Consider the following 22,892-nt stretch of genomic DNA (forward strand, 5'->3'; position numbering starts at 1 on the left):
AGAACAGGGTATTGTGGTATTTCCTTATTTGGACGATATCTTGGTACTTGCTCCGTCTTTACATTTAGCAGAGTCTCATACGAATCGACTTGTGTTGTTTCTTCAAGATCATGGTTGGAGGATCAATTTACCAAAAAGTTCTTTGATTCCTCAAACAAGGGTAACCTTTCTGGGTTTCCAGATAGATTCAGTGTCCATGACTTTGTCTTTAACAGACAAGAGACGTCTAAAATTGATTACAGCCTGTCGAAACCTTCAGTCTCAATCATTCCCTTCGGTAGCCTTATGCATGGAAATTCTAGGTCTTATGACTGCTGCATCGGACGCGATCCCCTTTGCTCGTTTTCACATGCGACCTCTTCAGCTCTGTATGCTGAACCAATGGTGCAGGGATTACACGAAGATATATCAATTAATATCTTTAAAACCGATTGTTCGGCACTCTCTAACGTGGTGGACAGATCACCTTCGTTTAATTCAGGGGGCTTCTTTTGTTCTTCCAACCTGGACTGTAATTTCAACAGATGCAAGTCTCACAGGTTGGGGAGCTGTGTGGGGATCTCTGACGGCACAAGGAGTTTGGGAATCTCAGGAGGTGAGATTACCGATCAATATCTTGGAACTCCGTGCAGTTTTCAGAGCTCTTCAGTTTTGGCCTCTTCTGAAGAGAGAATCGTTCATTTGTTTTCAGACAGACAATGTCACAACTGTGGCATACATCAATCATCAAGGAGGGACTCACAGTCCTCTGGCTATGAAAGAAGTATCTCGAATTTTGGTTTGGGCGGAATCCAGCTCCTGTCTAATCTCTGCGGTTCATATCCCAGGTGTAGACAATTGGGAAGCGGATTATCTCAGTCGCCAAACGTTGCATCCGGGCGAATGGTCTCTTCACCCAGAGGTATTTCTTCAGATTGTTCAAATGTGGGGGCTTCCAGAGATAGATCTGATGGCCTCTCATCTAAACAAGAAACTTCCCAGGTATCTGTCCAGATCCCGGGATCCTCAGGCGGAGGCAGTGGATGCATTATCACTTCCTTGGAAGTATCATCCTGCCTATATCTTTCCGCCTCTAGTTCTTCTTCCAAGAGTAATCTCCAAGATTCTGAGGGAATGCTCGTTTGTTCTGCTAATAGCTCCAGCATGGCCTCACAGGTTTTGGTATGCGGATCTTGTCCGGATGGCATCTTGCCAACCATGGACTCTTCCGTTAAGACCAGACCTTCTGTCACAAGGTCCTTTTTTCCATCCGGATCTGAAATCCTTAAATTTAAAGGTATGGAGATTGAACGCTTGATTCTTGGTCATAGAGGTTTCTCTGACTCCGTGATTAATACTATGTTACAGGCTCGTAAATCTGTATCTCGAGAGATATATTATAGAGTCTGGAAGACTTATATTTCTTGGTGTCTTTCTCGTCATTTTTCTTGGCATTCTTTTAGAATACCGAGAATTTTACAGTTTCTTCAGGATGGTTTAGATAAGGGTTTGTCCGCAAGTTCTTTGAAAGGACAAATCTCCGCTCTTTCTGTTCTTTTTCACAGAAAGATTGCTATTCTTCCTGATATTCATTGTTTTGTACAAGCTTTGGTTCGTATAAAACCTGTCATTAAGTCAATTTCTCCTCCTTGGAGTTTGAATTTGGTTCTGGGAGCTCTTCAAGCTCCTCCGTTTGAACCTATGCATTCATTGGACATTAAATTACTTTCTTGGAAAGTTTTGTTCCTTTTGGCCATCTCTTCTGCTAGAAGAGTTTCTGAATTATCTGCTCTTTCTTGTGAGTCTCCTTTTCTGATTTTTCATCAGGATAAGGCGGTGTTGCGAACTTCTTTTGAATTTTTACCTAAAGTTGTGAATTCCAACAACATTAGTAGAGAAATTGTGGTTCCTTCATTATGTCCTAATCCTAAGAATTCTAAGGAGAGATCATTGCATTCTTTGGATGTTGTTAGAGCTTTGAAATATTATGTTGAAGCTACGAAATCTTTCCGTAAGACTTCTAGTCTATTTGTTATCTTTTCCGGTTCTAGGAAAGGCCAGAAAGCTTCTGCCATTTCTTTGGCATCTTGGTTGAAATCTTTAATTCATCTTGCCTATGTTGAGTCGGGTAAAATTCCGCCTCAGAGAATTACAGCTCATTCTACTAGGTCAGTATCTACTTCCTGGGCGTTTAGGAATGAAGCTTCGGTTGACCAGATCTGCAAAGCAGCAACTTGGTCCTCTTTGCATACTTTTACTAAATTCTACCATTTTGATGTATTTTCTTCTTCTGAAGCAGTTTTTGGTAGAAAAGTTCTTCAGGCAGCGGTTTCAGTTTGAATCTTCTGCTTATGTTTTTTGTTAAACTTTATTTTGGGTGTGGATTATTTTCAGCAGGAATTGGCTGTCTTTATTTTATCCCTCCCTCTCTAGTGACTCTTGTGTGGAAAGATCCACATCTTGGGTAGTCATTATCCCATACGTCACTAGCTCATGGACTCTTGTTAATTACATGAAAGAAAACATAATTTATGTAAGAACTTACCTGATAAATTCATTTCTTTCATATTAACAAGAGTCCATGAGGCCCACCCTTTTTTGTGGTGGTTATGATTTTTTTGTATAAAGCACAATTATTCCAATTCCTTATTTTATATGCTTCGCACTTTTTTTCTTATCACCCCACTTCTTGGCTATTCGTTAAACTGATTTGTGGGTGTGGTGAGGGGTGTATTTATAGGCATTTTAAGGTTTGGGAAACTTTGCCCCTCCTGGTAGGAATGTATATCCCATACGTCACTAGCTCATGGACTCTTGTTAATATGAAAGAAATGAATTTATCAGGTAAGTTCTTACATAAATTATGTTTTTTAAGACCCGATCAGTCAACAGATCATCTTAATTACTAATGGGATATTCGCCTCCTGGTCAGCAGGAGGAGACAAAGAGCACCACAGCAGAGCTGTTAAATGGCTCCTCCCATCCCTCCCACCCCAGTCATTCTCTTTGCCTACGTTAGTTATAGGAAGAGGTAAAGTGAGGTGTTAGAAAAGATTCTTCAATCAAAAGTTTATTATTTTTTTAAGTAGTGCAAGATTGTGCTGCTTTGTTCTAGGGTGTAGCCGTAGTCCATATCAGTCTCTTCAGTAGAGCTTTTGGTGGCTTTAGAGCAATAGAAACTGGTGGGACATAATTCTCACTGCGCCTCCTATACATTTATGCTGCCCTTCTCCTGATAGCCTAAGCACACTTAACACAGGCTTTATCATTTTCCACAGGGCTATGGGAGGGAGAATACCTCCTAAACCTGCTGAGCTGCCCTGCTGTCGGGCAGAATACAAAGGTAAGTGCTAGCTTTTTTTATTCTGGGTCTGAAGCACACAGAGGATTCAGGACAGAGGAAGTATAGCACTTTACTGGGACATACTGTATATCTCCTATATATAGATTAAGGAGGATTCTCTGGAAGCATGTTAATGGCAGGCACTGGGGCTGAGGAGAGTGGCTTTCTGGGGGCATTTAATCCGAGCTGGATACAAGAGGGATATGCCCTATAACAGAGAGGGCTGAACCACTTAAGATATTATCTTTATTATTGTATGGTCACCTGTATAAGATTTATACGTAATGCATATTTATACCTTCATTTGGTATTACAATTTGCTCCCAGGTTCAAAGACGGGTTCAGTAACTTCTCCCGGTAGTCTATCTCTAAGATAATGATGGCGACCGGGAGAGCATGTATTGTTACGCCCACAAAGGGCGGGGTTAAGTTTGGCGCCGTTTTTTAGCAGCGCAATTTTCTATCTCTGAGTGTTAACTACTCTACAGTCTCTGAAATGTGAGTTATCACGCCCACGAAGGGCGGAGTTATGTTTGGGACCGTTCATCGGAAGTTAGAGCGGTTTCTGGGAGGTTCTTATTCCTTTCTAACTCAATACTCGATGTTTTCACTTCGGTGGGTCCGGATAGCGCTACAGCTGCGCTCCGGATTGGTTTATAATCTAAGGCATGTCCTTCTTAGGTACATGAAGTTCTAAGGGTTTATGAGTATTAGGAGGGCGCCTCAGCAAGTTTTAACTGAGGTTTCAGTTGGTGTTTCTATGTTTGCGTGCTAGTCTAAGCACTTCTCTGCACACAAGGATAAAATTTAAAGAGACAGTAACGTTTTTATCTGTTAATCTTTATTACAAGAATTTCACTGTTTGTTTGTTTAATCCATCCTTTGTGTTTTAGGATTTAATTTAAAGAGACAGTAATGTTTTGTGTCAATTTTTATTACAAAAAAAAAATCTTTATTTTTTGAACCTTCTTCTAAGGTTTATGTACTGTTTGGGGAGTCTGTTGACTATGGTCAATCTATGCCACAAATTTCTCCTATAGTGTCCCACATAATGTTATGGCCCACATGCAGTGCCCTGCGCTTCCTCTAACACTCCATTTGGAATTACTTTGCTTTTCATACATTAAAGGTAGAAAACATTATTAGAGGAATTCATTTCAATCAGTTAGGGTGATTGATTTAGTAGTTGCTATCCCAACTGTTTCTTCCCTGTTATAGGGAAGAGGAAGATTCTTCGGGATTATCTGAAAGAGAATTCTCAGACTCAGATGGAATAATATATTTATTTGATCCTGAGGTTTTTTTGTTTTTCTCTGGGGGGGGGGGGGGGGGTTAGCTTGATCACCTCCATTTGTTACTTTAGGAGGTTTTAGCTACCCTGGACGACCCCAACAATACCGGTGTTATCTATCCCAGTGCATCCAGTAAGTTATTAGGAATGAAAGGAACCGCATTCCCTATATTTAATTGGATGTTTTCCATAGCCGGCTTAGCTAAGGAGGCTGGGCAAACATTCACTAGGGTGGAAGGAGTAGTTTCCAGCTTAGCTAAGAGAACTATGATACCCTTAGAGGATAGTTGGGTTCAAAGGTCATATGGACAAGAATTAGAAAAGGAATGTACCCCAGGGCTTTCAATGGCAACCAGCTGTGTACTTTGCTACTGTCACTAGTGCGACAGCATATTGGTCTGATGCGTTGTCTGATGCTACTAGTCCGAAACTCCCCTGGATAAAGATTCAGGATAGGATAAAAGCTTTCGAGTTGGCTAATTCCTTTATTTCGAATTCTTCCCTTCAAGTTATCAAACTGGGAGCATAGGTTTCAGGGTTCTCTGTTACAGCTTACAGAGCTTTATGGTTAGAACCTTGTTCTACGGATGTATGCTCTAAGTTTAAGCTTTTAGCGATTTCCTTACAAGGGGGGGAAGACCTTGTTGGGATCTGGCTTGATGAAAATATCTTTTTGATTTAAAGAATTTCAACAAAAAAAAAAAAAAATCAAATAGCCTGCTGTTGAATCAAACACAGCGTGAAGGACATGCCTCTGATCCGGGACCGGATCTTGTAGAGGACAGAATCCCCGTCTTCGCTCAGGCTTGGGTTTGAGATGTTCAGGATCCCTGTGCAATAGAAAATAGTGTTCCAGGGACAATAATCAGAGATCAAATAGTTTTCCTCCCAGAGGCAGGTTTCTGTTCTCTCCTTTTTATCTGATCTGCAGTTAATCATGAAGAGTTCTTACACTGCGTAGGAGACCTCTCAGACCTGGGAGTGATTGTTCCTGTTCCACTACGCGTACAGGGTCTGTTTTTTTTGTCCCAATCAGTTGAGGGAACCTTCAGACCACTTTTAGATCTCAAGAGTCTAAACAAATTTCTTAGTGTACCATCTTTCAAGATGGAATCTATTCGTTCTATTCTTCCCTTGATCCAAGAGGGTCAATTTATGTCAACACTGGATTTAAAGGATGCGTACCTTCATATGCCATTCTCAGGAATCGTCTCAAGATTCTAAGGTTTGCCTTTCTGGACAAATGCTTTCAGTTTGTGGTTCTTACTTTTCAGTCTTGCCACAGCTCTTAGAGTTTTCACAAGGGCTCTGGGATCTCTGTTGGCAGTGCTTCAGTTTTCGGGGCATTGCAGTGGCGCTGTAGACGACATCCTGGTCCAGGCGCCATCCTTACAGCAAGTAAGATGTCACATAGACATGGTGTTATCCTTCCCGCGATCTAACGGGTGGAATATAAATTTGGATAAGAGTTCCTCAGTCCCATTCACAAGAGTACCTTTCTAAGTAACCAGAATTGATTACATATCAATGAAGGTTTTTCTGACAGAATGTCAGGAATTTAGAGTATCGATACTTGTCTAGTCATTCAATCCATTCCTTGGCTTTCAGTGGCTCAGTGCAAGGAGGTATTCGGGCTGATGGTGGCGGCAATGAACATCATCCCGTTTGCTCGGTTTCATCTCAGATCTCTGCATTGAAGCATGCTCTGGCAATGGATCAGAGATTATACAGATTTGTCTCCTCGATTACTACTGGAGCAGGAGACAAGGGATTCTCTTCAATGGTGTTGTCTCTGTATTATCTATCCCAGGGAACCTGCTTTCGCAGACTATCTTGGGTGATTGTGACTACAGACGCCAGCCTTCTAGGGTGGGGAGCAGTCTGGAGCTCTCTAAGGGCTTAGGAGGTTTGGATTCAGCCAGAGTCTGTTCTTCTTATAAACATTCTGGAACTGAGAGCGATTTACAATGTTCGCCTGGCCTCAGTTAGCCTTGGTCCAGTTTCTCAGGTTCTAGTCTAACAAAATAATGTCAGTGACTTTCATCAATCGTCGGGGAGGAACGAGGAAGTTCCTTGGCGATGATAGAGGGGTCAAAAATATTTTAATGGGCGGTGGCTCATTCTTGCTGTTTGTCGGGGATCCACAGCCCAGGGGTGGACAACTGGGAGACAGATTTTTTTTTTTTGAGCAGGCAGACTTTTCATCCGGGGGAGTCCTTCTTTTTTTTTTTTTTTTTTTTTTTTTTTTTTCCCTCCGTTGGCTTTTCTTCCTCGGGTCATTGCTCGAATCAAGCAGGAGAGGACATCAGTGATCCTCATAGCACCGGCTCCGCAGGATTTGGTATGCAAATCTGGTGGACATGTCATTTCTGCCACCTTGGAGACTTCAGTTGAGGAAGGACCTTCTAATCAACGACCCTTCCTTCTCTCAGATCTGGTTTCTTTGAGATTGAACGCTTAATATTATCCAAGCGGGGTTTTTCTGGCTCAGTCATTGAAACCATAATTCTGGCTCGTAAGCCTGTCGCTAGAAAAATTTATCATAAATATCTCTATTGGTGTGAATACATGGACTACTCATGGAGTAGAGTTAGGATTCCTAGAATTTTGTTTTTTCTCCAGGAGGGTTTGGAGAAAGGTTTATAGTCCAGTTCCGTGAGGGGTCATATTTGTCTTAGTCTATTTTGTTACACTAACATCTGGCTGATGTCCCAGATGTACAATCATGTTGTCAGGCCTTGGGCAGGATCAGGCCTGTGTTCATACCAGTTACTCCTCCATGGAGTCTGAATTTAGTTTTCAAGGGGCTCAGTTTGAGCCTATGCTTTCCTTAGATATTAAGTCGTTATCTTGTAAAGTTTTATTTCTTGTTGCTATTTCTTCTGCTCGGAGAGCTCTCAAAATTACAGTTTGAGTTTCCTTATCTTATTTTCATTCAGATAAGGTAGTTTTTACATACTAAATTAGGATTTCTTCCTAAGGTTGTTCAGATTGGAACTTTTTTCAGGAGATTGTTGTTCCTTCCTTATGTACTAATCCTTCTTCTCAGAAGGAAAGACTTCTGCACAATTTGGACGTGGTCTGTGCTTTAGTTTTACCTGCAGGCGACTAGGGACTGTCGTCAGTCTTCTTCTTTGTGTTTTTCTCAGGAAACGCAAGGGTCAGAAAGCTACAGCTACTTTACTTTTTGGCTGAAGAGTATCATATGATTTGCATATGAAGCTGCTGGATAACAGCCTCCCGAGAGAGAGTTTTCGGCTCATTCCGTTAGGGCTGTTGCTTCTTCCTGGGCGTTCAAAAATGAAGCTTCTGTGGATCTGATTGGCAAGGCTGCAACTTGGTCATCTTTGCACACTTTTTCCAAATTCTATAAATATGATACTTTTGCCTCGGCTGAGGCTTCTTTTGGGAGAAAGGTTCTTCAAGCAGTGGTGCCTTCTGTTTAGGTTCCTGTCTTGTCCCTCTCTTATCTGTGTCCTCTGGCTTGGGTATTGGTTCCCAACAGTAATTGATGATGATCCTTGGACTCGCCATGTCATTAGAAAGAAAACAAAATTTATGCTTACCTGATTTCTCCTACATTGGTGTGTCCGGTCCACGGCTTCATCCTTACTTGTGGGATATTCTCATTCCCTACAGGAAGTGGCAAAGAGAGCACAACAGCAGAGCTGTCCATATAGCTCCCCCTCTAGCTCCACCCCCCAGTCATTCTCTTTGCCGCTCTGTACAAGTAGCATCTCCACGGGGATGGTAAAGAGTATGTGGTGTTAGTTGTAGTTTTTTATTTCTTCTATCAAGAGTTTATTTTAAAATAGTGCCGGTTTGTACTATTTTCTCTGCAACAGAAAATGAAGAAGATTTCTGTTAAAGAGGAGTATGATTTTAGCACCAGTAACTAAACTCCATTGCTGTTCTCACGCAGGACTGTTGAAACCAGAGAACTTCAGTTGGGGGGAACAGTTTGCAGGCTTATCTGCTTCAGGTATGATCAGTCACTTTTCTAACAAGACCAAGTAATGCTAAAAGACTGTCAGTTTTCCCTTATGGGATAGGTAAGCCATGTTTCTTAGACTCTGTATAAAATGATGGCTTATATTTAGGGCTCTATGCTGGTTGACACTATTGTGGGCTTTAAAATCGATTGCTTTTCAGCATGTATTTCACTATAAATAGGGTGTTTTTTCAGACATTAAAACACTTTTGGGGTTTAATTTCGGCCTGGCACTTATTTGGACACCTAAATCTAGTCAGTAAGGCCCCTCCACTCTGGAATGAAGAGGGAGGAGGCCTCATTTTCAGGCCTCAATTGCGCAGTTGATTTTGCCTAGGCAGTCCATGCAGCTTCATGTGGGGCATCAGAAAGGACTCATTTCCTACTAAAATAATCCCTAAGAAAGGTAAAGGCTACAGGAGAAGCTGGGGCTAGTACTGTAGTGTGTTAACCTGTTAATAACTGTTATTAGCTCCGGTTTGGGCATTAAGGGGTTAATTGGTCTGAAAATTTGTGTGCAATCTTTTTAAAGCATTAAGGCTCTGTGGTGAAAATTTCATTAAAATCGGATGTTTATTTCATGTTTTTTTGATGTTTCAGTAATAATGTGTGCTCTTTTATTATTTAAAGAGACAGTAACGTTTTTGTCAAAAATAATTTTTATTGCATTGTAGTTCTGTTTAAGCCTGTCAAACATGTCTGAATCTTCAGATAGACTATGTTCTGTATGTCCAAAGGCCAAGGTGGTTCCCCCATTAAATTTGTGTGCAGTGTGCCATAGCGTCCAACCAGCTTAAGGACAGTACAATCACACTTAAAAATATAGCCCAAGATGATTCTTTAGCTGAAGGTAGTGAAGATAGCTTGCTTTCCTCTCCTTCTGTGTCAACACCAGCTATGCCCGCGCAGGCGATGCCCAGTACATCTAGCGCACCAATTGCGATTACTATGCAACAATTAGCATTTTTTTATCCGAACTGCCAGCCTTTCCTAGGAAGCGTGATTGCTTAGTTTTAAACACAGAGAATGAGCAAGCAGACACAGAGGATAATTTATCTGTAGTGCCCTCACATCAAGCTGACTTGGCGGTGAGGGAGGGCCTGTCTGAGGGAGAAATTTCTGACAGGAAAAGTTTCTCAGCAGGCAGAGCCTGATACTATAACATTTAAATTTAAGCTAGAACACCTCCGCGCCCTACTTAAGGAGGTCCTAGCTGATTGTGATCCTTTGGTGATCCCAGAAAAATTGTGTAAAATGGACAATTTCCTAGAGGTCCCAGTACACACTGATGTGTTTCCGATACCTAAGATGGCGGATATAGTGACTAAGGAGTGGGAGAAGCCAGGTGTTCCTTTTGTTCCCCCTCCTATATTTAAGAAAATGTTCCCCATTATTGACCCCAGAAGGGACGCATGGCAAGACGGTCCCTAAGGTAGAGGGGGCAGTTTCAACGTTGGCTAAGCGCACAACTATTCCAATAGAGGACAATTGCGCTTTCAAAGATCCTATGGATAAAAAATTAGAAGGGTTGCTTAATAAAAAATTTTGTTCAGCAAGGTTTCCTTCTTCAACCAATTTCGTGCATTATTCCTGTCACCACGGCGGCGTCTTTTTGGTTCGATGAACTAGAAAATTTGCTCCAGAAGGAGACTCCATATGATGAAGTCATGGACAGAATTCACGCACTGAAGTTGGCTAATTCCTTTATTTTAGATGCCGCTTTTCAATTAACTAAATTAGCGGCGAAAAATTCAGGTTTTGCAATAGTGGCGCGCAGGGCGCTTTGGCTAAAATCTTGGTCGGCGGATGTGTCGTCCAAAACAAAATTGCTTACTATTCCTTTCAAGAGTAAGACCCTCTTCGGGCCAGAATTGAAAGAGATTATTTCAGACATCACTGGGGGAAAGGGCCATGCCCTTCCACAGGATAGACCTTTCAAAGCAAAAAATAAGTCTAATTTTCGTTCCTTTCGCAATTTCAGGAACGGACCGGCTCCTAGCTCTACAGCCTCTAGACAAGAGGGTAACACTTCCCAGCCCAAACCAGCATGGAAACCATTGCAAGGCTGGAACAAGGGGAAACAGGCCAAGAAGGCCAAGAAGCCTGCTGCTGCTACCAAATCAGCATGAAAGGATAGCCCCTGATACGGGACCGGATCTGGTAGGGGGCAGGCTCTCTCTCTCTTTGCTCAGGCTTGGCTTGTCCTAGACCCCTGGGCTTTAGAGATGGTATCTCCTAGAATTCAAGGACCTTCCTCCAAAGGGAAGGTTTCATATGTCTCGCTTGTCTTTAGACCAGTGATACACCCAGTTCCAAAAGCAGAACAAGGACTGGGTTTTTCTCAAACCTGTTTGTAGTTCCCAAAAGGAGGGAACTTTCAGGCCAATTCTGGACTTAAAGATCCTAAACATATTCCTCAGAGTTCCATCATTCAAAATGGAAACAATTCGAACAATTTTACCAATGATCCAGGAGGGTCAATATATGACTACCGTGGACCTAAAGGATGCATACCTGCATATTCCGATCCACAAAGTTCACCATCAGTTCCTAAGGTTCGCCTTCCTGGACAAGCATTATCAGTTTGTGGCTCTTCCCTTCGGATTGGCCACTGCTCCAAGAATTTTTACAAAGGTGTTAGGATCCCTTCTAGCAGTGCTAAGGCCAAGGGGCATTGCGGTAGCACCTTACCTAGACGACATCTTAATTCAGGCGTCGTCCTTCCACAAAGCGAAGGCTCATACGGATATTGTTCTAGCCTTTCCAAGGTCTCACGGGTGGTAGGTGAACGTAGAAAAAAGTTCTTTGTCCCCGGTCACAAGGGTTCCCTTCCTGGGAACAATAATATACTGGGTAGAAATGAAAATCTTTCTGACGGAGGTCAGGAAGTCAAAACTTTCAAATGCTTTTCGAGTTCTTCATGCCATTCCTCAGCCTTCTGTGGCTCAGTGCATGGAGGTTATCGGTCTAATAGTTGCGGCAATGGACATAGTCCCTTTTGCCAGAATTCATCTAAAGACCATTGCAACTGTGCATGCTCAAGCAGTGGAATGGGGATTATGCAGATTTGTCTCCCCAGATACAAATGGACCAGGAAACCAGAGACTCGCTCCTCTGGTGGTTTTCTCAGGATCACCTGTCTCAGGGAATGAGTTTCCGCAGACCAGAGTGGATCATTGTCACGACCGACGCCAGTCTCTTAGGATGGGGCGCGGTCTGGGACTCCCTGAAAGCTCAGGGTCTATGGTCTCGGGAAGAATCTCTTCTCCCGATAAACATTTGGGAAATGAGAGCGATATTCAATGCGCTCCTGGCTTGGCCTCAACTAGCGGAGGCCAAATTCATAAGATTTCAGTCGGACATCATGGCGACTGTAGCGTACATCAATCATCAAGGAGGAACAAAGAGTTCCCTGGCGATGAGAGAAGTATCCAAGATCATCAAATGGGCGGAGGATCATTCCTGCCATCTATCTGCAATTCACATCCCAGGAGTAGACAACTGGGAGGCGGATTATCTGAGTCGTCAGACTTTCCATCCGGGGGTGTGGGAACTTCACCCGGAGGTTTTTGCCCAGTTAACTTAACTATGGGGCATTCCAGATCTGGATCTGATGGCGTCAAGTCAGAACTCCAAGGTTCCACGCTACGGGTCCAGGTCCAGGGATCCCAAGGCGACATTGGTAGATGCCTTAGTGGCGCCTTGGTCGTTCCATCTATTCTCCTCCCCAGGCTAGTAGCCAGGATCAAACAGGAGAAGGCTTCGGTAATTCTAATAGCTCCTGCGTGGCCACGCAGGGCTTGGTATGCAGACCTGGTGAACATGTCATCGGCTCCACCATGGAAGCTACCTTTGAGACAGGACCTTCTAGTACAAGGTCCATTCGAACATCCAAACCTAGTTTCTCTGCAACTGACTGCTTGGAGATTGAACGCTTGATTCTAGCTAAGCGTGGGTTTTCGGAATCAGTTATAGATACTCTGGTTCAGGCTAGAAAGCCTGTAACCAGGAGAATTTACCATAAGATATGGCAGAAATATCTCTATTGGTGCAAATCCAAGGGTTACTCATGGAGTAAAATTAGGATTCCAAGGATTCTTTCCTTTCTCCAGGAGGGATTGGAGAAAGGTCTGTTAGCTAGTTCTTTAAAAGGACAGATATCTGTTCCGTCTGTCTTGTTGCACAAACGTCTGGCAGCCGTGCCAGATGTTCAGGCGTTCGTACAGGCGTTAGTCAGAATCAAGCCTGTCTACAGACCTGTGACTCCTCCATGGAGTCTAAATTTAGTTCTTTCAGTTCTTCATGGGGTTCCTTTTGAACCTTTACCTTCCATAGATATTAAGTTACTATCTTGGAAAATTTTTTGTTTTTGGTTGCTATTTCTTCTGCTAGAAGAGTTTCTGAATTGTCTGCTTTGCAGTGTAATTCACCCTATCTGGTGTTTCATACAGATAAGGTAGTTTTACGTACCAAGCCTGGTTTTCTTCCAATAGGAATATTAACCAGGAAATAGTTGTTCCTTCTCTGTGTCCTAATCCAGTTTCTAAAAAGGAACGTTTGTTACACAATCTAGATGTGGTTTGTGCTTTAAAATTCTATCTAGAAGCAACAAAGGATTTCAGACAGACATCTTCTTTGTTTGTCGTCTATTCCGGTAAGAGAAGAGGTCAGAAAGCTACTGCTACCTCTCTTTCCTACTGGCTAAAAAGCATCATCCGATTGGCTTATGAGACTGCTGGACGGCAGCCTCCTGAACGAATGGGCTTTCAAGAACGAGGCTTCTGTTGAACAGATCTGTAAGGCAGTGACTTGGTCTTCACTGCATACTTTTGCCAAATTTTACAAATTCGATACTTATGCTTCTTCGGAGGCTATTTTTGGGAGACAGGTTTTACAAGCAGTGGTGCCTTCCGTTTAGGTTACCTGACTTGCTCCCTCCCTTCATCCGTGTCCTAAAGCTTTGGTATTGGTTCCCACAAGTAAGGAAGCCGTGGACCGGACACACCAATGTAGGAGAAAACAGAATTTATGTTTACCTGATATCTTTCTTTCTCCTACGGTGTGTGTAGTCCACGGCCCGCCCTGGCTTTTAGTAAGGTTTAAAATTTTTGTTTTTGTACACTACAGTCACCACTGCACCCTATGGTTCTCCTTTTTCTCCTGACCGTCGGTCGAATGACTGGGGGGCGGAGCTAGAGGGGGAGCTATATGGACAGCTCTGCTGTTGTGCTCTCTTTGCCACTTCCTGTAGGGAATGAGAATATCCCACAAGTAAGGATGAAGCCGTGGACCGGACACACCGTAGGAGAAAGAAATTTATCAGGTAAACATAAATTCTGTTTTATCTATTTCTTGATACGGTGAGTCCACGGCCCGCCCTGTATTCAGTTTCTTTTTATCTAAACCTCAGGCACCTCTGCACCTTGTGTTACTTCCTTTCTCTCCCTTTGATCGAATGACTGGGGGATTGTGGGTAGGGGAGTGATATTTTACAGCTTTGCTGTGGTGCTCTTTGCCTCCTCCTGCTGGCCAGGAGTGATATTCCCAACAATAATTGATGGCGATCAGTGGACTCAGTGTCAAGAAATAAATAAATTTATCAGGTAAGTATAAACCTCGTTTTTTTTTTTTTTGTTTTTTTTTTTTAATTATCTGTTCTAATAAGAACCTCTTTATTTAACGTTATATCATATAGCCTAAGCCTAATCTGGTCCTATAACACACTTATAGATACAACACTAATCTTTGAGTCGCTATATACCAATTCGTCTCAAATATTGCAAAACCTATTTTTGCATTTGTTGTTAGTTAGTGAAACTAATTCCAAAAATGCGGCATACAGCTTATTTCAGTGCCAGATCTATCATAATGCACATTTCTATATAATATTTATATCAATTTATTTATGTGTTTTTGCAGAACGCTATATTTTTCTAGTAGAGAATTAACAATTTATCAGCCATTCCTCCCATAAAATGTTTGTATTTGTCATTTGCATAACATAAATTGCCAGTTGAGCTTATAGTTCTGTCTATTGTAACCTAGAAAGTAGTTTGATGGTTTGTGTTTATCAGATGTATTTGAAATGCTTTTTGTATGTTTTGTTTTTTGTATAGGGGCTGATATCCGCAACAGAGTATTACAAAAGTTGCAGACAGTTGCTTGGGGACAACTTCAAAACCATCTTCAATGAACTACTGGTGCTTCTCCCAGACACGTCCAAACAACAAGAGCTGCTGTCCGCACACCAACATTTCTGTGCTGAAGAAAAACAAACTTCCAATAAATCCAAAAAGAACAAAAAAGGTGCATGGAAAACAGACTCAAACTCTCTTGATCTGAACTACTACACCTGCCCTAGCTGCAGCCAGGTTTTGTCCCCCAGGGACGTTACAGCACATAAAACATTGCACCTAGAAGACGACGATTTCCCGTCGCTGCAGTCACTTAGCAGGATTATCAGTTAGCTCCCCTGGTTTATTATTAGTATCAGTTTGCACTTTGTAGGAAGAGTTTAAATATTCCAGTTATGTCAGTTGTAAGCGCTTATGTGAGCAAACCGGTTGTTTGCTAGATGGTTGTAGGGAAGCAAAATTATAACAGAATACAATGTGGGCAGAGGCCAAACAGGAGGACAAAACCTCCTTTGTGTGTAAGAGTCTGTACATTTGTAAAAAGAAAAAGTGCCATGCTGGTGTCACTTACAGCTTGCTGTGCAAGTCTTCGTATCGGGCTCCTGGCCTTGGCACTCGAACCAGTACAGTATGGTAAAGGCTTTAATATTATAATTTAAAATATCTGTTTTGTATAACTAATGTGGACAATTACAACATTTTATTTAGATAAACCAAGCGCAAAAGCATGTTCCAAATTTTGCCTGTCATTCAAACTACAAGAAAATCAGCAAGGGCTGGCGTAAAATCAGAACGTTTCAACCCTGTTTTTTTTTTTTTAATTGTATAAATATGAGCAACTTTTTGCTTTTTCAGTATACCCTGACAAAATTTGCTGCCAGTTGAGATGATCTGTTATAGCCCTATGGTCACTATGTCTTAGCTACATATCATATTATTTCCACTGTTTTAAATAATTACAATTATCTACATTCAGGGAAACTATATTAGTAAGATAGGTATAGATAGATGTGTGTGTGTGTGTATATATATATATATATATATAGATTTATATTTATATATATATATATAGATTTATATATATATATATATATAGATTTATATATATATATATATATATATATATATATATATAGATTTATATATATATATATAGATTTATATTTATATATATATATATATAGATTTATATATATATATATAGATTTATATATATATATATATATAGATTTATATTTATATATATATATATAGATTTATATATATATATATATATATAGATTTATATATATATATATAGATTTATATATATATATATAGATTTATATTTATATATATATATATAGATTTATATATATATATATATATATATATATAGATTTATATATATATATATTTATATATATATATATAGATTTATATTTATATATATATATATAGATTTATATTTATATATATATATATATATATATAGATATATATATATATATATATATATATATATATATATATATATAGATTTTTATATATATATATATATATATATATATATATATATATATATATATATATATATATATATATATTCTATCTATCTCAGACTGGCTTTTTATGAAAATGTAAAGGGAAAAAAGTGTGCATGTTAGCTCACTAGCAAGGATAAGTCTCATTATTTGCTTGCTTAACTATGATAATAAGGCCTCAGTTTTTTGCACTGAAATCTTGCCGTGAGACTGTACTTTAAACACTTAATTTATTTTTGTAATTGATTGGTGTATTGTTAACAAAGATAATATTCAACAGTATGGAAATTAAGGCCTGCATTCTCAAAATGAACAATTTGCCACTTCTCCATTCTTTCAACCAAAAATAAAATTGTCTTCCCCTCAAAATAAATCCAGTTCTTATTTGGAAACCACACAATGTGCCCCACACCCTATTTAGGTTGCAACGTCATTTTGAATTCTACTTGAATTGGAACAGTTTTATGTTGAGGCATATTTGATCATCCATTGGAGTAAGATTTTTTTTTTTATGTTTGTGAGATACTTTTGTAAACTGCCTCTGATAATTAATCTTACGTTATTGCTTGCCACCTGTACCTTGCCAACAGTTTCCCTGCAAAGGATTTAATGGTATGATATTTTCATTTTATAGTGAAATAAAAGTGGCAAAATAAAATTCATTTTTAACAGCTAATGTCTTAAAACAACATAAGTGTTATGCATTTCAAATGATGCTTTAAATTGTTCATCACTGTCCTAAAAAAGCACACAGGACTTAATTGCATATAGCCTCTCTGTTAAAGAGATAGTAAATCCTATGGTTTATGAAACGCTAGGATTTACCAATGCAACAAAGTGGACTTTCAGTCATGAAGTATAAAATACTTTAATGATGAGAGTTCCTTTTATTTGTCTGCAGGGTTTGCAGCGCTGAGTGCCGCAGCAGAACGCTATTTTTCAATGAGGTGATGTTTACACCTCTTAGCCAAAAGCCATGCGGGCCAGCTAGCATTATGCTTGATATCTAGCACGCTATTGGCTAAACTCACCTCAGTGATAAAATAGCGTTCTGCCATGGGCAGCCTGAGGCGCGCAACAAATGCGGACAAATAAAGAAACTTTTTTTATACTTCATGACTGATAGTCCCCTTTATTTGTTGCATTGGTAAATCCTAGAGTTTCACAAACTCTAGGATTTACTATCACTTTAACTGCAGGTGCATGTGTTCATACCTGCAATGGATCCAGAGTCAGTACACAAATATAAAGGTAAAAGAATGACCCAATAAAATATTTATGCGTTGAAGAGAAAAAAAATGAATTTTCCTTTTCCACTTGTACATTTTGTTACATTTTATGTACTTCCAAATAACTACTGGCTATATAATCACTTTAAAGAGGCATTGTCGCCTGGAAATAATTTCCAAAATAATATATTTTGTGTCCATTTGTGATTCTCCAACATTCACCTTCATAATATGGCTACGGGCATTTTATTTGCAGTACTTTGTGTGTTAAAATTGTTTTAGATATGTTTACAAGATTAAAGTGACAGTGTAGTAAAACCACATACTATAATTTAATAAACAATATGTGTATATGTATGTGTGTGTGTATATATATATATTATAGTGTATGTATACACACACACACAATCTCCTTTGACACTTATTCAAAATTTGCTGCTAAAGTAGTTGAAAATGAGAATAAACTTTATTATTTTAGCATTCCTTATATCAACTTTGCATTCCAGCCATAATAACCCCCCACCCAGCCACAGCCTGCTCTTTTGCTAATATCTGTAGTTATAAGTGCAGTCTACATCACTGGCAGGGATAAGTATTTGTTAGTCCCCCTTCACACCCACACCCTCAACCTGGCAATACCAACAATTTTTTTTAAAACTTGCTTCATGGGTTGTAAAAGAAATTAAGAGCAGTTGACACACCGGCTGCTGAAATGTACACTCCCTGCTCTTTGAATTTAACCCTATAAGCTCTGCACATAGTTCATGTTATGTGCAGAGCTAAAAGGTTTAAATTCACAGTGCAGGGAATGTAAATTTCAGCTGCCGGTGTGTCTGCAGCTCCTTATTTTTTAATTTTATTTTTTATTTTTAGGAAGATCATACCATACATAGAAAAAAGGTTCACAGGATGGCAATGAACATAGATTAACAAACTTGCTAACATCTATCCAGTTTGACAGTATTGTACATTTCAGAATTATACATAGTTGGCGTGTAAGCCATTTTTCACAGAATACAAATGACTTCCAATATATATATATATATATATATCTCTTCAAAACAAAGGTCTACTCTATTAGCTTCCCAGCTTCCTCGCCTACCAGACCTCTAAGATTAGGTTGTTCAGTTATACTCCTAGTAGGTAAATCAATATAAGTGACATTGGTCCAGATAGGAGGTGTAAAGAACTCCACAGATTGAGCTAATGTTAAATGAGTGATTCCCGTATACATCTAGCACCCTCGTGTTAACTTGCACAGTTTCGGCCCCCAGGGTGCCATCGAACACCATTGAAGTTTCCTCTAGGTGTTCCCCTAATTTATTTTTTATGCGACCCATGGCTTAAGTAAGGTAAAAAATCCTCAGCATTGTTAGGTTGGGGGGGGAGGGAGAAGGTAAAGGGGGATCGACAAATACTTATAACTAACTAGGAACAGTAGCATAAGTGCAGACTGTGTAGAGTGTGCATTACGGCCAGACTGCTAACGTATGAAAGTTTATTCTCATTTTTAAGAAGTGTCAATAGCAAACTTTTATAGTATTTTTGTTTTTGACTACACTGTCCCTTTAAATTTGGAAGTTTATGCTGTCCTTTATTTCTGGGTAGTACCCCACTGCCCTTTTTATCTATTAATGACTCAGCTAGCATTGATGCAGAATTCTTCAGCAGGGAAAGGATTAAATCGGTAAGGTGCTATATTATATATCACATTCACTACAAACCATTGTGATCTTCCTTTCAAATTCCAGTGGAAAAAAACAAAATATTAAAAATATATTTTGGAGTTGTTGTTGTTTTTTTGTTTTTTTTTTTGTTCAAAAATCCAGTTTTGTTGATAAATGCTGTGTATGGATATTAAAAAAAAAAAAGCTGAGCATTAGAGCAGTTTTTCTTTTAAGTGACATAAAAGTGCAAAAATTACAATGCTCTAATGTATCATATTACTGTACCATTGCTTGCATATAAAAAAAAATGAAACATTTCTATCTAATGGCAGTGAGAGTCCACAAATTCATTCATTACCTATTGGCAAATACTTCACCTGGCCACCGGGAGCAGGTAAAGTCACCCCAACAAGGCTTTACATATCCCTACCACTTCCCCTATCCTAGTAGTTCTTTCCCTCGTATCATGGAGGTTGGCAGACCGAGGTGGTTGACTGAAGATTGAAGTTTTGTCTTCAAATGGATTGTTTCCTACAAGAGATGGCAGGGGAGCTGCTAGAGACCATGTAATTCTCTTGGTCGAGTATTTTGGCTGCTGGTGGTCATAGGGAAGTTCCCCATACCCTTTTTCAGCATTCTGAGCCATTCTTCCTTTCCATACAGAGTAACACTGAGTTAATCTGTAATGCAGGACACCAGGCTGGAAGAAGACTTCAACATGGTAAGTCTTAAACCCTTCCTGGGGCACTCTATATGGCTTGTTGCCTACATTGAGACTTTGACTTTGGCAAGGGGTACTCTTTATTGTTGGAATCCCTGTCAAAAGTGCTTATAGCCAGGTTATGCAATTACCTTCTGGTGGAGGTATACAGTGAAAGGAGATCTGGGCTATTATGTTCCCGGTGGGGTCAAGCATTTAGTGAAGCTGAAATGCAACAGCGGCCACGGATTCTTTATGCATAGCGGCGCCTTCGATTTGACTTGGCCTCGACTAGTCACTCCCCTCCAATGGAGACACAACAGGGCGATTGTGGTGGGCTAGAGGATATTTGATATTCTAGATTTAACATTTGTATTTGTACTAATTGGGACAAGCTATACTGGGGAATATTGAGGACTCTGATCTTAGTCAGGACGATATAGGTCCTGCTCCATTGATTGATTCCACCAAATGTATGCTCTGCAAATTGAGCACCGTATGTCCCCCTGCACTGTTATGTAATTCTTGCCTTACAACTGTCCTGTGTTCTCATTTTGGGGAACATAATACCCTGATGCCTATGTTCCTATCACTACTAACACTGAGACATCTCGGATATCTAACAGCCTGGATATGCCTGTAGTACAGCAAATTTCTACACCAACTGTACCCTGTGGCCCGGTTCCTCAGACTACTTCTTGTGTATGTGCCTTCCATCAGGATTTTGCAGCCTAATTACAGTCAGCAGTTATGGCTTTCTTGAGCAATATGCCTATTGCAGGTAAACAGAAGAGGAAAGTTAAACTTGGCTCTTCTGGGGTTAAGTCCAGTAGCTCACTGGAAAATACAATGATCAATCATGCTCAACTTTCTAAAAGATTCCTCGGCTGGCTCTGAAGGGTAGATTGTATCCTCTGATTCCTCGGTAGAAAAATTCAATTTTAAATCTGAAATTCATCTCCTCTAAGTAAATACCGCAGGTGCATAAGATTTAAAGAGGTATTGTCCACTCTAGATGTCCCTGAGTCTAAATTAGCTGAGGAAAGACAGATATAGAAGCTGGACATGGTGTATAGGCCTAAGCTTAAAAACCCTGACGTGTTCCCAGTACCTTCATTGGGAGAAGCATGGTGTTCCTTTTTTGTCTTTTCAAACATTTTAAGAAAATGTTTCAGATTCCAGCTTCTCATTTATAAATGTGGACTACAGTCCCTAAGGTAGATGGGGCCATTTCCACTCTGGTGAAACGTACTACTATTCCCCTAGAAGATAGTATTTTATTTAAGGATCCTATGGATAGAAAATTGGAAGGATTCCTAAGGAAGGATTTCAATTAAGATGGGTTTGGGTTTTCAGCCTGCTGTAAGTATTGCAGCGGTGGCTGGAGCTGCTTACTTTTGGTGTGTTTCCTTATCTGAAGTTATTTTGGTGGAGTTGCCACTGGAGGATATTCAGGATCGGATTAGGGCTCTAAAAACAGTAAATTAATTTATTTGTGACTCAATTATCCATATTCAGCTAAATGCGAAGACCTCTGTCCTTGCGGTACTTGCCGGTAGAGCTCTCTGGCTAAAGTCCTGGTCAGCGGACATGGTGTCTAAATAGAGACTTATCTCTGGCCTTTAAGGGTAAGACCTTATTTGGCCCAGGATTGGACTCCATCATTTCTACTGTTACTGGCGGTAAATCTAAGAGTCATGCTGGGGGGCCATTTTCATTCCTTTCGTAAGAACAGGTCTGAGGAACAAATTGGATCCTCCCAGAAGCACCTGGAAGCCGAACCCACTGTGGGGCAAGAGCAAGCAGCCCAAAAAGTCGACCCTTCTGACAACAAATCGACATGAATGGTCAGCCCCCGTCCTGAGCTTGGTTCAAGTAGTGAGTAGATTATCTCATTTTCAGGAAGTATGGGCTCAGTCCGTGCAGCACCTGTGGGTTCTGGACATTGTTTCCAAGGGATACAAAATAGGGTTTTGTGCTCATCCCTCAAGGGGAAGGTTTCTACTCTCTAACGTTTTGGGGAGGCCAGAAAAAATGGCGGCTTTCCTCTGTTGTGTAGAGGATCTAGTATCCATGGGAGTTATCGTTCTATTTCCTCTCGCAGAGATGGGGAGAAAAGGACTCTGTTCCAACCTGTTTATAGTTCCCAAAAAGGAACAAACTTTCTGTCCAATTCTGGATCTGAAGTGTTTAAACAAATTTTTGAGGGTTCCTACCTTCAAGCTGGAAACCATCAGGTCTATTCTTTCTCTGGTCCAGGAGGGTCATTTTATGACCACCATTGATTTAAAGAATGCATATTCCCATCCACAAGCATAATTCTAAATTCCTACATTTTGCCTTCCTGGACAATCGATATCAGTTCATAGCTCTTCCTTTTGGTTTAGCTATGCTCAAAAGATTTTCACAAAGGTCCTAGGAGCGCTTCTTGCAGTAGTCAGACTGCAGGTGATTTCTGTGGCGCTTTACTTGATTGATATCTTGGTTCAAGCGCCATCTTCTCATTTAGCAAACTGAGAGACTTCTGTGGTATCTTCTATCTCATGACTGCAAGGTGAATCTGGAGAGTGTGTTTCCGCGGCTTTGGATGCTTTTCAGTTTTCTCGCTTTCATCTGAGACATACAATTATGTATGCTCAGTCAATGGAACCGAGATTACTCGGACCTGCCTCAAGTAATCTGTCTAGACCCTGTGACTAGAATCTCTTTCCTGGTGGCTATCTCAGGAAACCGTAATCCAGGGCAGATGTTTCCTACCCCTTTTTGGGAGATTCTAACTATGAATGTGAGTTTGACAGGTTAGGTGCTCTCAAGGTCCAGGGGGGATCTGCCGTTTAGAGGAAGTGAGTCTACCTATCAACATTCTAGAATTAAGAGCTATCTTCAATGTGCTACAAGCATGGCCTCAGTTACGTTATGTCCGGTTTATAAGACTCCAGTCGGACAACATTACGACAATGGCTTATATCAATCACCAGGGCAGAATTTGCAGTTCCTTGGCAATGACAGAAGTCTCTTGTATCTTTCAGTGGGCA

At 40.3% G+C, this 22,892-nt stretch overlaps 2 protein-coding genes across 2 annotated transcripts in view; one reads left to right on the forward strand and one right to left on the reverse strand.

The window, feature by feature from the left end:
* ZNF598 (zinc finger protein 598, E3 ubiquitin ligase) overlaps positions 1-15,768 on the forward strand; it is a 69,808-nt gene extending 54,040 nt beyond the window's left edge. The window contains exon 13 of the mRNA XM_053694487.1: positions 14,721-15,768. Coding sequence (XP_053550462.1) covers positions 14,721-15,071 — 351 coding nt within the window. The 3' untranslated portion in view covers positions 15,072-15,768. The remainder of the gene's footprint in view (positions 1-14,720) is intronic.
* SYNGR3 (synaptogyrin 3) overlaps positions 1-22,892 on the reverse strand; it is a 398,922-nt gene that overhangs the window by 135,813 nt on the left and 240,217 nt on the right. The window lies entirely within an intron of this gene.

Source organism: Bombina bombina, chromosome 11 (genome assembly GCF_027579735.1).
Source record: "Bombina bombina isolate aBomBom1 chromosome 11, aBomBom1.pri, whole genome shotgun sequence".
Classification (NCBI taxonomy): Eukaryota; Metazoa; Chordata; class Amphibia; order Anura; family Bombinatoridae; genus Bombina; species Bombina bombina.